Source organism: Marmota monax, unplaced genomic scaffold (assembly GCF_021218885.2).
Source record: "Marmota monax isolate L192 unplaced genomic scaffold, Marmota_monax_Labrador192_F-V1.1 WCK01_AAM20220418_F8-fsc00024, whole genome shotgun sequence".
NCBI lineage: Eukaryota > Metazoa > Chordata > Mammalia > Rodentia > Sciuridae > Marmota > Marmota monax.
Genome location: NW_026695224.1, coordinates 18,559,234 through 18,573,956, shown reverse-complemented (window position 1 = coordinate 18,573,956; position 14,723 = coordinate 18,559,234). Strand labels below are relative to the sequence as shown.

Here is a 14,723-nt window from a genome sequence, read left to right as displayed (position 1 = left end):
ACTCTTCAAACCCACCCTTGGGTGCTGCTGGCCAGCCCGGGAGGAACAGCGTTCTGGAGACGATTTGGAGGGGTCCTGATGCTTCTTTCCCTGGCACAGACCCAGGAGCAGGGAAAACCAGATTCCATCCCAGGGCTCAAGGCACTCCCACAGAGTTCTAGTAAGACCCGCTGGGTACAGGGTTGGAAAACCTCTCCCTCCAGCTCCCATACTGAGTGTTCAAAAAGAACAGCAGATAATATGTGGAATAAAGAAACACATTTAATACTTATTGCCAACTAACAAGAAACACAAGATTAGAACACTTCTCTGTCATGAACAGGCTTTTTCTGGTAAGGACCACTTGGATTAAACAAAAGCTTCCGGTAAAGCAGGATACCATCGGCAAGGCAGCACACTGCTGTGATAAGTCCAAACACCTGGAACAAAGACAATGTCTCATTGACTTCTGTCATTCACACCCGTTTTAAGTGGTCTGCCCAAGGAATTCCCCTTTTGATAGGGTGCTGAGATTGCTCTCTGCTGCTGCCCTCGAAATTAAAATTGAAAAAGGCTTTACCAAGTTTTCCTGCCTACAGAAAGGAAAAAGATAATTTAAGTGAACAGAAATACTAGTGAAGTTGTTTGTACTGGAAATTGAACCCAGTGGCACTTTACCACTGAGCTATAACCACTGATTCTTGCTAAGTTGCCAAGGCTGAATTCAAGTTTGGGATATTCCTGCTTGAGTCTTAGGAGCTGTTGGGCTTACAGCCGGGCACTACCACACCCAACTTGTCTTTCTGCCAACTTGCTCCTGCATGTATTCCTTTCAACCCTACAGACCATATTTAGTTATCGATCAACATTTCTATCCCAAGTGTTCAATTATTTGACTTCTCTATTGTCAAACCACTAAAGAAAGTGTCAAAGCTAATGCCAGCTCAAGATTAAATCATGGGGACTACAACTGTGATTAAAAAAAAAAAAAAATTGGAGAACTGGAGTGATGATTCAGGGAACTCCCAATGGCTGGGCTACAACTGCTTAAGGGGTAAGATTCTAAACAGGCTTTAAGAAAATAAAGTTGAGCCAGGAGTAGTGGTGCACACCTATAAAATTTGGGAGGCTGAGGCAGGAGGATTGAAAGTTTGAGACCATCCTCAGCAATTTAGTGAGACTTCTGGCAACTTAGTGTGACCCTGTTTCAAAATAAAAAAGAAATGGGGATGTAGTTCAGGGGTAAAGTGCCCCTGGGGTACTCAGTACCAAAAAAAAAAAAAAAAATTGAGGTAAAGGGACCAATAGAACAGGAGGTGGCCTTTAGGTACTCTGATGGCTATTTGAGAGCTAGCACCTGGGCTGGAGGAGGGAGATGTTATTGTCTCTATACCACTAGGTCAGCTTTGTCCAGCCACCAGGAAATTTGATTTTCCTGCTCCTGCAGTCTCCTTTTCCACCTAGTCTCAAGCCACTGCCTCCTAGGTCCTGACCACACTAAGTACCTGCTGTCAATCCTTTTATGACTTTGGCATTTATGCACATTGCTGGTTCTTCCCTCTGGAAACTTTCCCCTTTTCTTCTCCTCATTGTAGGTAAACTGCAATTCCACTGCCAGGGGGAAGCAGTTTTTTCCTCTTTTCTATGCCCAGAATTACTGCCAACTGCTTTTATGCAGCTATGTGCATGTCTATCTCCTGGGTAAGGCTTTGAGCAACTTGAGGATAGACAGGGCTCATACTCTAGCCCAGTACCGTTCAAAAGGGCTATGTGAGTCATCAATATAATCCACATAATTAAGATTTTCCAAGAGCCATATTAAAAAAGTAAACAAGTAAAATTGACTTTTTTGCCATATTTTATTTAGCCCAATATATCTAAAATGTTATCATCTAACATAGTGTTAATATGATCAAGTTATTAATGAAGTATTATTTTGGGGGCAGGCTAGTAAGTCTTTGAAAGTCAATGTGTATTTGATACTTACATCTTATCTCAATCCAGACTAGCCACATCTCCAGTACTGAGTAGCTACATTTGGCTAGTGACTATTGTACGGGGTAGCACAGCCCTCTACTGGGTCAGCACTTAAGGGATGAATGAACAAATGAACAAGTAGATAGATGAATGAATATAAGTCCTATGCCTGGGCTGTTTTTCTTCATATTAGAGAGGGATAATAAGATTGTCTTAAAAAGCAATTAGGGGAAACTGCTGTTATGGTGTTGCCTAATTTCTAGCATTTCTGGTCCCTCCAGAGGTTGCTTAGGCCAAAGGGAGGTGAAAACCATGGGTTCTGAAATATATGGCTGTCTAAGAGGGGTCCATTCTTCTAAGTGGTCCATACTGTGAAAGTACAAGGAAGCAGGAGAGAAGAACTTGGTAATTCAATTCTCCAGATTAGAACTTAGAAATCAAGTGACTTGGAACCCCAGAAGAATCTCAGATGGAAGTATAATTAAATTTCTTGACTCTTTTATTTTGGCTGTTTTCTAGGGTAAAGTCAGATTAAATTGATTTATTTTTCTTCAAGTGGTGTTCAAATTAACCTTTAATTGCAAGCCTTCCTACCACATCCTTTGTCATAAGGACATCTATTATAGTCCACCTGAAAAAGTATCAGAACAGTCTGTCTCACCTTAACAAGTGATATGTATCTTTTTCTTTAAAAAATGTGAGCTACGAGACCTGTTTTTCTTTTTTTAAAATTTATTTATTTATTTACTCTAATTAATATATATGACAGCAGAATGCATTTTGGCTCGTTGTATACCTCATCATGTTTTTCTTTTGCTTGATATCAGGTTTCTCATGGCTAAATATTGAAACTGACTCTACCAGCTTTTTCCAGTCTGATATAGCCCTTTATACCAATAAAGACTGTGTAGGAACCTCATATCTCTTCATGTTAATAGAATCGGGGCATGTATTCATTCATACAGAATATCAAGCCAGTAGGCACCGTATATTGGCTTATGAACCCAAAGGATATATTATAGTTTTCTGTACTTCTGGTTTTCAAATAACTAGGAAGACATCTACTTACCCCTCCAAAGATTGTCCATGTTGTGGTTTCAGGTATCAGTGCCAAAACAGATACGATGACCATGAATAATGTTGTTACTATCGAGTTGATAATATCCTAAAAACACAGAGTAGGATACAGAACAGCTTTACAAAAGGACCACCAAAGTATAGGAGTATAGCTCAATATAGAGGCCTTGCTTAGCAGGTGCAAGACCTTGTGTGGTGTGATACCCAGCACAACAAAAAAAGGAGAGAGAGAGAGGGAGAGGGAGAGAGAGAGAGAGAGAGAGAGAGAGAGACAGAATAGTCCATCAAGAAACAACAAAGGATCAGCTCCTTAAAAAATTCGAAAATTATATTTTATTAAATTTTTTAGCATATATCTTTCAGGAAGCCAAAGTGCTACAGTAAAGGACACCTATATAGTATTTGGTCTACAATGACACCTAGTGGTTCTCTTTACCTATAATACATCAAGCATTTATTTCTTTTTGACATGACATAAATGTCACTGGAAGCAGAACTCATCTGGAGAGTATGAGATGTATTATATGTTTTAGGGTAGAATGGGTAGATACTCTGGGAAGTTATAATGCTCATTTTTAATAATGTATGAAGATATGTGGAGTAGTCTGCATTGTATATCAAACAACTCTGTTACTAAAATGAAACTAATAATAAAGACAGCAAACACTTAAGAGAAAGTGGTAATTTTCAGGATGAATCCCATATACATCTGTATACAATGGCTGGCCAATGATATTGCCTTATATAGCTCACTCATTTAATAAATTCCCCACACAAAGCACTTTTCACTCTTAACTGTGTTTTAAGAAGTGCAATTTAGCCAGGCATGGTGGCACCTGACCAATCCTAGTGATTCAGAAGGCCTGAGGCATAAGGTCAGTCTTGTCAATTTAGCGAGACCCTGTCTCGCTAAATTAAATATAAAATATAATAAATTAAATATAATAAAAAAATTAAAAGGGCTAGGGATATAGCTCAGTAGTAGAGGGCTCCTGGATTCAATCCCCAATACAGGAAAAAAAAAAAAAAAACCGTGCCATTTACAATTTTGAATGGATATGTAGTATGGGTAACATGGGTAAGTACTTTGTCTTTATTCTGGTTTACGTATGTTTGCAGATAAGCAGGCAGGAGGGAATCAAGACAGGAATACTAAATGTCATAACTAATAACTTAGGAAAGTAGTTATTCAAAAGAAAGCTGGAAAAGGTTTGATGGGGGTGGGGTAGGACAAGATTAGACACTCAGGAAGAAAGTTCTCATTTGCAGGAAATATTGAAACTGGCAATCCTAGGTTAACTTTCCCGTGTGCTGAATATTTTGCTTTGATTCAAGGTAAAAGGCCACATTACTACTTCAACCTGGGAGCCCTTCCTCCTGTGGGCAATTTGGTCTCTATATAAAAGGCTTTTGGATAAAAGTGGTTTTCTATGGAGTGCAGAGAACCACAGGAAAAAAGTGGTGTACCTGCCCCAGGACATCAATGATCCTTAATGGAAATTAAAAACATTTTCATATTAAAAACAAAACATCAATATATAGAAAGTAAACTTAATGGCAAAAATCGAGATTTCACAGAAATTTTGAGCCTCCAAGGCCTGGGTTGGCTGAGTTGGTGTGCTTTCTGTTATGGGACACTTAACATAGAGAGGAGACCTGCTCTACAGATTGTGTCAGGGACTACAACTGTGCAACAATAAGAAATCCAAGTGCAGATGACAACCCTTCTAATCACTAAGGCACAAGTACTTAAAAGTTGCCTTTCTCCCGCCCACAGGTTACCTGGAATCTTTTACCGGAGAGTCCTTCAGTTGAGTGGCAGTTAAAGAGCCCCTGGCAAATTCTCCAGCTGTGTTCTGCCTCTCTTCTCACTCTGCAGGGACTACATTCTGTTGCCAACCTTTCAATGTCCCTGGCCAAACTGCCTCTACTCATTGGTGGCCTCTGTGGTCCAACTGTTTCTTTCCTTCCCTGCTCTGTCCCTTAACTTGTGGCAAACTGCTCTGGAAAAGGCCTTTAGGGGGCTCTTTATTAATACAGCCAGTGAATGAATAGGAATATATGTATATTTCAGCACCTACCTTTCTTTCTTTCTATGTGACCCTTCTGCTTGAAATGCTTTTCTATCTTGGCTTCTGTGACACTGCCTTTCCCTGGCCACTCCTCACCACCTAGTTTTACCTTCAGCTCCCTCCACACTCTCTCTAGGCCTGTCTGGCCAGGCCAAGCTCAGTTACCATCAGCAGTTGATGACTTCCAAACCCCAGCTGCAGCTCCTCCCTCTAAGCTTCAGACCTGTAGTGAACATTGCCATTTAAATTTCCCATAAACAACTTAAACAACATTTCTGCACCCCAACTCGTTGCATACAGCTCTCTCCACCCTTCCTTAAGCCCATTCTTCCTCTCAATATCTTCTCCAGGTAGATATTTAAACAACAGGTATTCTACCTCGTTCCCCTGTCCTATCAATCCTACCTCATTAACCCATCTTTCCTTTCTAGGTACAGTTGTAACTTTAGTTCATGCCTTTATCATTTTCATGCCTAGATTATGATGACAGACTTTTAAATGGTCTTTGAGAACCTCCTGTCGTTTTTTTTTTTTTTTCTCTTCAAGCCACTATAGACACTGGTGGCAGTGTCTATGATGGTAACCTATAAACTTGTCATATTCCTCTATTTAAAAATCTTGAAAAGCTCCCATCAGCCTTTTGGTTAAAGCCCAGGGCACAGAAGCCCTTGCATGCTCTGACTCCCTACTGCCTCAAGCCTCCCCCTCTGCTTGCTTTCTTGACCACAACTGATACTCAAGCCATTCAGAGCTGCCTGCAGGTCCTGGAGGGTCATGCTCTTTTCCACCCAGACCCTTGAGTATGTTACTGCTTCTGAGGAAGCCCCTTTCTCTTCCAGCACTCTGCTGCTAACCACTTTGGCTTAGGCAATCTTTCCTCATGAGCCTGTTGTGATTGTCTCCTTTTCTGGCTGGATGCTTCCACACCATCCTGTATGTCTACCAAGCCCTGAGTCACTGGGTTCTCATCTATCTTGCTTTCTGACTACATTGAAAGTTTTTCAAGTGCAAGATTTGTGTTTTGTTTTATCAGAGAACAGATTTAAAAGTGTGGGATTAGCAGGTGCTTATCATTTGTTGAATAAATAATTTCATTAGATCAAGATCAGAGAAAAAGTTGGGAAGCATAATGCAGCAGTCGCTTAACTACTCATATAGCATTCATTCTTTTATTTTTTTTTGGTACTGAGGATTGAACCCAGGGGTGCTCAACCACTGAGCCACATCCCCAGCCCTGTTTTATGTTTCGTTTAGAGACAGGGTCTCACTGAGTAAGTGCCTTGCTAAATTGCTGAGGCTGATTTTGAACATGACTCAGCCTCTGGAGTCACTGGGATTACAGGCATGCGCCACTGTGCCCAGCTCATATAGCATTATTTCTAAGTGATTACAACATTGGCAAGGTTTGATCCTGAGACTTGGAGACTACTAAGCTACTTTTTCAGTGTATTCTGTTAAATTTGGGGCTCCAATTTTATTACTGAACATGTAGGAAGCTCCAGAAAATTATTGCATTTGGAGATAAATACTAAAATGTGTCAGTTTTATTAACTCTGGAGAAGCAGAGCAGGAAGACCGACTATATGACTTTTAAGCAAATGTGGACTAGTGTTCCTTATCTCCTTGAGAAATCCTTAGACAATCTAGCTTACTTCTTTCTGCTACTGAGGGTCATCTGAGAAAAGACTTGTAATCTCTTTTCCTAGACCTCCCTCCAATCAGGTTCAGCTCAGAAGTGTAGATCAAGTGGGAGGGGCTATGAAGAGCCTATCTATTTCCCAGCTTTCCCTGTTTGGGACTTCTTTAGCTTGTGATTAGCCTGAGATTCTCATCATTAGCCTTCAAAGGTGGTCCCAAAAGCTACCCTTTATAGTCAGAGAATAACTCTAACGTCCTCTCTCCTCAATAGGAATTACCAGCTTGGATATACGCTTGGATATACGCTGGAATCCAAGAGGCCAAGACAAGTACAGCAGAGAAAGACATGGCAGCTACCTGTCCAGCCAAAGATGGGAAGGGCATTAAAGACTATAGATATTTTCAAATCCCATAGACATTTTCAAGCAAGATAACACTGTATTTTATTTATCTTCCCCAAACAGTTTGATTTTTCATTTAGTGACCAGGGATGAACAAGGATAGATATTAGGTACCTGCTGTCATCTCTATCCCCCAATTTTGAGGCCATATCAACATGCAGTTAAAAGGGAAGTAAAGATTAAAAATGCTGTATAATTTTATTAACATGATCATAAAGAAATTTAAATATAAATTTCTTTAGAAGACCCATATTTGAGTGAATTCTCTTAAAAGAAAGGCCAGCCACATCTACTAGTAGGTGGAACACAGAGGAGAATTTATATTCTGTGGCAGCCCAGGATCCCCTGGAGACCCTCCCTCAAGGACAGTACGCAGCATATGAGCAGCGGGTAGAGTTCCTTTTTCTTGAGTCTGAGATCATCTTAAAGGTATAAGAGAATCAAGCAACAGAGTTTACTAAAATATGTCACAGTGGCAGGAAAAAGTAATTAAATCTTAAGGATGAAACTGAACACTTACAAGCAAAGGCCAAAATAACCATTTCATCATTCGATCAAGTCTAAATATATATAAAATTATGAAAAATAAAATAACAGTGACTTCAAATCCAGTGATGACAATGTATGGTTCAGGGGCTTGTGCGATGATAAAAAAGGTCATCGATGTCGCAGTTACTACCTACGAGGAAAACAAACAAACCATGCTTTACTCAATGATTTTTGAATACAGTTTAAGCCGTAAAAGTGATCATTTCTACAATGATCAAATAAATAGGCTTCTGTCATATACACATACATATAAGAGCATGACTAAAATGTATGAATACAGAAACTCTTTGTGTTTTAGAGGATTAGGGGTGGCCCTCGTGTTTTAAGTAATTACTCCACTTACCTTTTTTTTTTCCAGTACTGAGGATTGTACCCAGGGGCTCTTTACCACTGAACTACACCCTCAACTCCTTTTTTTTCAATTTTGAGATGAGGTCTCGCTAAGTTGCTGAGGGTGGCTTTAAACTTACCATCCTTCTGCCTCAGTGTCTTAAGTCACTGAGATCGTAGGCGCACCTCGGTGCCTGGCTTCATTTGTCCTTCTGGTACTACAGTTTCCCACATTTGTTTTCTTCATCTTTTCCTACCAAATAGCTTCTTTCCCTCTCATACTTTTAATTTGCCTTCCTCTCCTAGCTCCTTTCCTTGATATCCTAATAAATTTAAGTTGTGTTTTCCAAAAATAAACACACACACACACCCTTTCATCTTGTTCCTTATAGAAATCCCGGTTCTGTTTTCTACATCTTGTTTTGCTTCTCAAAAATGTCTGTGTACTGGCTATCTATAATTCCTTAGTATTCACTCATCATTTCTTAACTGTTGGCAATCTGGAATCTTCTTAAAACTTTATTTATTTATTTTTATATAACAGTGGAATGCATTACAACTCTTATTACATATATAGAGCTCAATTTTTCATCTCTGGTTGTGTACATAGTATACTCACATCAATTCATGTCCTCATATATGTACTTTGGATAATAATGATTATCATATTCCACCATCATTAATTACCCTATGCCTCCTCCCTTCCCCTCCAGCCCCTCTGCCCTATTTAGAGTTCGTCTGTTCCTCCCATGTTCCCCCTCCCTATCCCTTCATGAATCAGCTTCCTCATATCAAAGAAAACATTCAGCATTTGGGTTTTTGAGATTGGATAACTTCACTTAGCATTATCTTCTCTAACTCCATCCATTTACCTGCAAATGCCATGATTTTATTCTCTTTTATTGCTGAGTAATAACTTAAGTGGAATGTTATCATGAAAAAATACCAGTGGGGATTAAAACGTGTTGTCAGAGAAAAAAACATTTTGATATTTGATGGCTGTACTACTAAAGTACATTTTTACATGATTTCTCTCACTAAACATAATGCCAACAGAATTAAGGACATTTTAAGTGTGGGGAAAAAACACCCCTGAAGATAATTAGTCTAATTCAATTTTTTTTTCATTTCCAAAGGAAGATAGAGAATATGTCAATATTATTTGAATTATTAAAGGAAAAGAGTTGGTGAGTTCCAGGGAGTTCTATCAATGCCATGAAGTTCTTAGGAAATAGAGCTCTATCTAAAGTCTCTTTGTGTTCTTGGAAGTGGTTTAGTCAAGAGTCTTCCCTGGCTAGATGTTTATAATACCTTCCAGATGGTACCATTTTACATATTCTTTTTAACTTTAAGCCTACATAGGCTACTTATTCATAATTCTTTCAATTACTTTATTAGTGCCAAAGTATCTTTGAATTTCTAAATTGGTTAGTTTGACTACCAATAACTAAATTACTAAATTACTTCACTTTAGCAATGTGTCATCTCAAATGAATTCATGGATCATAAAAATCAAGGTCAAGCCTGGTGTGGTGGTACATGCCTATGATCCTAGTGACTGGGGAGGCTGAGTCAGGAGAAGTTTGAGGCCAGCCTGAGCAACTCAGCGAGACCCTAATTTCAAAAAAAATAAAGGGGGCAAGGGATGTAGCTCACTGGTAGAGAGCCCCTGGTTTCAATCCCTAATACTGTTAAGTATACAAATAAACAATTAAATAAAATCAAGGCTCATTTTTTTCAGTCCCCATCCTCTGTGGCCTTATTGTATGTATCATGGTTATTGGCACTGGTAATATCCCACTTCCTTACAATTTCCATGATTTCTGTCTCACCAGGTTCTCCCTTGATGCACTTTCCTAAACTTGTGGCCTTTGTTTCCAGTTATCTTTTAACTACCCTGTTCACATCTCAAACATCTAGAGGAGAGGCAAAAATGAGTTCAATTTTGGAGAATTCAAGATTCCTGTAAATCTCTTCAGTATTCTATGGAAACTGACTTTGTTATCACTGATTTCAAAAGTACTAAATTTAATACATGCTTTTTCTCTTTCTTTTGTGTTACTCAGGATGGAATCCAGGGCCTATTTCTCTGTTCATCTGGCTCCAAAGGTCACTTTCCCTTATTCTTATGTCTCCTGCATCTGTTCTCTCTTGGTGGGCTCCTCCACTTTTATCCACCTCTTTAAAATGCTGGCATTCCTCTGGATTTGGCCCACATCCCACTGTGTGAAATCTAAGTCTCTGTTCTTGTTCTAAAGCCCACAATTCACACTTAGACATTCAGAAACCCTAACCAGATTTACAGGAATCTTGGATTCACCAAAACTGAGCTCATTTTTGCCTCTCCTCTATTCATCACCTCAGTTGGTGGTACTACGATCTACTTCGTTATCCAAGCCAAAAGACTAAGATCCTGCTCCTACTCCTGACAACTGAGTTGACTTCATGCCTAAACCTGTTTGTCACTCTCTGCTCTTCATCCCTACAACTACTGCTCTTCAGCATCCTTTCCTAGAACTACCAAAGATGCTACAGTAAAATTTCTAAAATGCAAATGTGTATGCATTTCCTCACCTACTTAAAATCCTTCAACATGGTCTTTAGACAGAGCCTCCCTCTCATCGTGTATTCAAGGTCTTCTGTGATTTAGCTCCTGTCTACTTCTCTAGCAGACTTGTCTTACAACTTATCCACAAGATAATTCCAAAGTTTACTTCTTGGTCCTCATTTTACTTGAATTAATATCAGTATTTGATGCAGCTGACCACGCCCTCCTGAGAGTGTGTTCAGTTAGCTTCCAGGACACCATACTCTTGGTTTCTCCTATTCCTGCCTTCCCCCCACTGCTCCCTCTAGTTCTTCTTTGCTAGTCTCTTCTCTCCTCCCCAACCTCTGAATATTGGAATGTTCCAGAGCTCAACCCACAGTCCTCTTTTCTGCTCTACCTATACTGCTCTTTTGATTTACTCATTAGTCTTGTTGCTTTAAATACTTTTATTTCTGAAGCCTGACCTCTCTACCAAAATCCAGTCTTGTTTATTCCAACTCCCTATTCAATATTTCCACGTGGATGTCCAATAGGTATCTCTAATTTAACACTGAAATTGAACTTCTAGTCTTCCTCTCACATATGATTCACCCATAGGCTTTCTGATCTCAGCAGATGACAACTGAATCTTTCTAGTTGCTTAGGCAGAAAACTTTGGTGTTATCTTGGATTCCTCTCTTTATCCTACTCTGTGTCTAGTTCATCAGCAAATCTTGTAGGTACTACTTTCAAAATACATATTGAGTATCTCTAATCTGAAAATCTAAAATTCTCCAAAATCCAAACCTTTTTGAGTTGCTAATTTAAGAAGAAAATTCCTCAACTGATCTCTGAAGGAGTGCACAGACTTGTTTTCATGCACAAAATTTTTTAAATTATTATACAAAATTATCTTCAGGCTATGTACATAAGGTACACGAAACACAAATGAATTTTGTCTTGGGTCCCTTCCCCGAGATATCTCATAACATATGAATAATATGAAAGTATGAAACTCTTCTAGACCCGAGCATTTTGGATAAAGGATACTCAACTTGTATATTTCAAATGTGACTACTTTTTTTTTTCTTTTTGTACTGGGGATTAAACCCAGGGGTGCTTAACTACTAAACCCTTTTTAAAATATTTTTTTATTTTGAGACAGGGTCTCGCTGAGTTGCTTAGAGCCTCTCTAAATTGCTGAGACTGGCTTTGAACTCTCAATCCTCCTGCCTCAGCCTCTTGAATTGCTGGGATTACAGGCGTGTGCCACCTCGCCCAACTCAAATGTGACAACTTCTTATTACTTACTCGGCTACCACCAGCCACCAAGTGGCTGGTCTGAGTCACCATCATCTCTTGTGCAGAATACCACAACAGCTTTAAATGGCCTTCTTGGTTCTATCTTTACCCTCCAGCAACCACCCCACCCCATCTCTTCCCATCAAACTATTTATTGTTAATATATTTGAAAAAAAATGAGTCAAATTATATACTCCTTTACTCAAAACCTTCTCATCTCCACTGTGTTCCTCTCACTCCACTCAAGGTACACTTGTTACCTTGCTCAATATCGACCCCTTAGGTACATTCCTGCCATAGGACCATTATTGGATTTTCCTCCGACTTAAACACTCTTCTCCACATAACTCCCTCAACTCTCTGATGTCATCTCAACAAGGACTAACTTACTATGGCAAACTTCCTTTTCAAACTTCCTTCCCCTCCACCCACTTCTGTATCCTCCCTTACCCAGTTTTATTTTCTCTTATTCCATAGCACTTATCACTTCCTAGAATATCACATGATTAATTTATTGTGTTTGTCTCTCTGGCTCTCCTACCCCAATATGTAAACTCCATGAAGATAGGGATCTTTTACTTTGTTCACTGAAACCTCTCAAGGGCCAGGAACAGTGCCTGACAGATGTTATACATTCAATAAATATCCATTGAATGAATAAATAAGGCAACATTCAAAACTTCTCATAATTTGCTGTATAAATCATATTTTTTTTCTCCATGCCTTGGTGGCTCTTTCTTAGACCCCACCCTAATTTGCTTTATAAAAGTTTCCTAATACTTCTCTTTATTTCCTTAGTTAGATGCCTTACCTTTGTACCCTATCTCTACCTTATCTCCTGTTATATAGTTATTTGCTTCTGTATCTGTCTCTTTGACTAAATTGAAGAATCCTAAGAGTAAGGGACTTGTCTTGGTACATTTTTGTTGTCCCTGGTATTAGCCCAGAACTTGGAATACACTAAATATTCAGATTGTTTGCTTAAGGAAATAATGTCAAAAACTAAACTTTTCTCATGAAACTTGTTCCTCTTTCAGTGTTCTAGAGCTTTTGGTACCTAACACAACACTCCAGATCTTCAGGTCACTTTTCACCTGATTATTTATTCCTAACCAAAGGTCTCCCTCCCCCCTCCACCTCTCTCCCTCCCTCCCCCCCACTTCTCTCCCTCCCCCTCCTTAAAAAAAAAAAAAAAAAAAAAACTCCAATGTAGGTTCCTGAACTTCTCATATGCATCCTAATTTGTATTATTATATAGGTTTTTCTCAGAATCTCAGACTTTTGGTGTGGGAAGGATCTTATATACAATTTGTTCTATTCACTCACCTGAAGTCTGAAGCTTTACAACATCCTTCCCAAGTGCTCCTCTGTGCATATTATCTTTGTTGCCCCGGAATAGAGTGCTTCCCAAGTGGCAATTTAACTTTGGAACCTTTTGCCAATATAAAATTCTTTCCTATGTGCAACTGCTTCCTTGTAACTTTTAACTATTTCAACCTCCTCTCCCATGTTAACTCTTTAAAATTTAAAACAATATTTTTTTCATTTTCCTTGAGTTTTCTAGAATTCCTTCAACTAAGATTGTTTCCACTTCTCTAACTAGCCCAGCCACTCCCCTCCAAATGATAATTAATTTCCTCTAAACCACGGTCCAGAACTGTCTGCAATGCTCCTGATAAGTATGAAGCCTTAAAATAGGCAAGTTCCGTCTTTGTCCTTGCTCTGGACAATATCAGCCTTGAGCTTCATCACATCAAATGTTTGACTTACAGTAAGTAACCTTAGCATCTAACAAACCCTTAAGATCTTTCCGATCTTGTTGGGTTCTGAGTGGTACAGCTATGACTGCATCCCCTGGTCACCTGATCTGCAGGCTTGGGGGTCCAAGAGTAGGCCATTGAGGTCGGTCTGTGGACTTTGTTTAATGACTGTATCCCCAACCCTCTCGGGAGAGGGCAGAGCTCTATGACTCCTTCCCCCTAGAGGGCAGAGCAAAATGCCTTACTTGTTGGGAAACCTTGATAAAAACAAAGTTGACGGAACCAATGTGGCGTTGTTCCACTGTAAACTTAATGACCATTCTTCCGGGCCCTTAAGCACCCTTGCTGTCTGACTCACTTCGCCCCGCGCCCTGTCCCCAGCCTTGTCCCTCACCAGCCTCAGCATCTTCACGTGGCCTTTCACGCTGCAGCAAAAGGGGCGATGTCTTGGTTTCAATTGCATGGCGGTCTCCATTGCGCCAGCGGACTTGACAGCTGCACTTCTTCGATCCTTCTCCGCAGCACCCGACCCCGCCAAGCTTCGCGCAGAGGATCTCAACGGCCGCCGCCCCTCTGGGCTTCCCTCCCTCGTGCGCGTGCGCAGCAACCCCCCCCGCCCCGCCCCGCCCTCGCATTCGTGCGCCTGCGCCCAACGGGAGCCTTGCGATCCGCTTGGTGGACCTGGCCCAAAGCCAACCTGGGAGTGCAACAAAGTGGTTCCGCCTCCTGTTAGCCCGCTTCGCCCTGCCTGGTACCTAGGACCATAACTCTCCATAACTCTCCCCAGGAGCTTCCCAGTAGGCCGGCTCTGGCAGGGTTGGGGTAGGGCAAGGGAGGGTGACCCAGGAATGCTTGCTGTGTCTCCGCAGACTGTGGCATCTCAAATGCCACCTCCTTAGAGAAGATTTCCCTTGATCACCTTGTGCAGAGTGGTCACCGTCACTCTCTCCTCAGCCTTTATCTCTAGCTGATATCATAAGGCTGATTCCTGTGAGGAAAGATTGATTAATGTGTACTGAGTTATAGTTAGGAGAAAGAAGTTCTGGTGTTCTATGGCACCCTATGGTGACTACAGAGAATGATAATGTACTATTTCGCTTAAAAATAAGAA

At 40.3% G+C, this 14,723-nt stretch overlaps 1 protein-coding gene across 2 annotated transcripts; it reads right to left on the bottom strand.

Moving 5' to 3' along the window:
* Nucleotides 1–241: 241 nt before the first annotated feature.
* LOC124086649 (chemokine-like factor) lies at nucleotides 242–14,197 on the bottom strand. 2 transcript variants are annotated; one of them, XM_046435069.1, is made up of 4 exons: nucleotides 14,007–14,197; nucleotides 7,665–7,823; nucleotides 3,026–3,121; nucleotides 242–419 (listed from the first exon to the last, which is right to left on the bottom strand). In XM_046435069.1, exons 1-4 carry the CDS (start codon nucleotides 14,085–14,087, stop codon nucleotides 297–299), a joined length of 459 nt encoding a protein of 152 aa, XP_046291025.1. In that variant the 5' UTR covers nucleotides 14,088–14,197; the 3' UTR covers nucleotides 242–296. The 2 variants fall into 2 exon arrangements, with proteins under 2 accessions (XP_046291025.1, XP_046291027.1); XM_046435071.1 differs by lacking the exon at nucleotides 7,665–7,823.
* Between the last annotated feature and the right edge of the window lie 526 nt (nucleotides 14,198–14,723).

Coding starts and splice junctions, on each gene's coding strand:
- LOC124086649 (XM_046435069.1), bottom strand. CDS start 14,087: ATGGAGACCGCCATGCAATTGAAACCAAGACATCGCCCCTTTTGCTGC. Junction 7,824..14,006: donor ACGTGAAGATGCTGAGGCTG/GTGAGGGACAAG, acceptor TTTTCCTCGTAG/GTAGTAACTGCGACATCGAT. Junction 420..3,025: donor CATGGACAATCTTTGGAGGG/GTAAGTAGATGT, acceptor TCTTTGTTCCAG/GTGTTTGGACTTATCACAGC.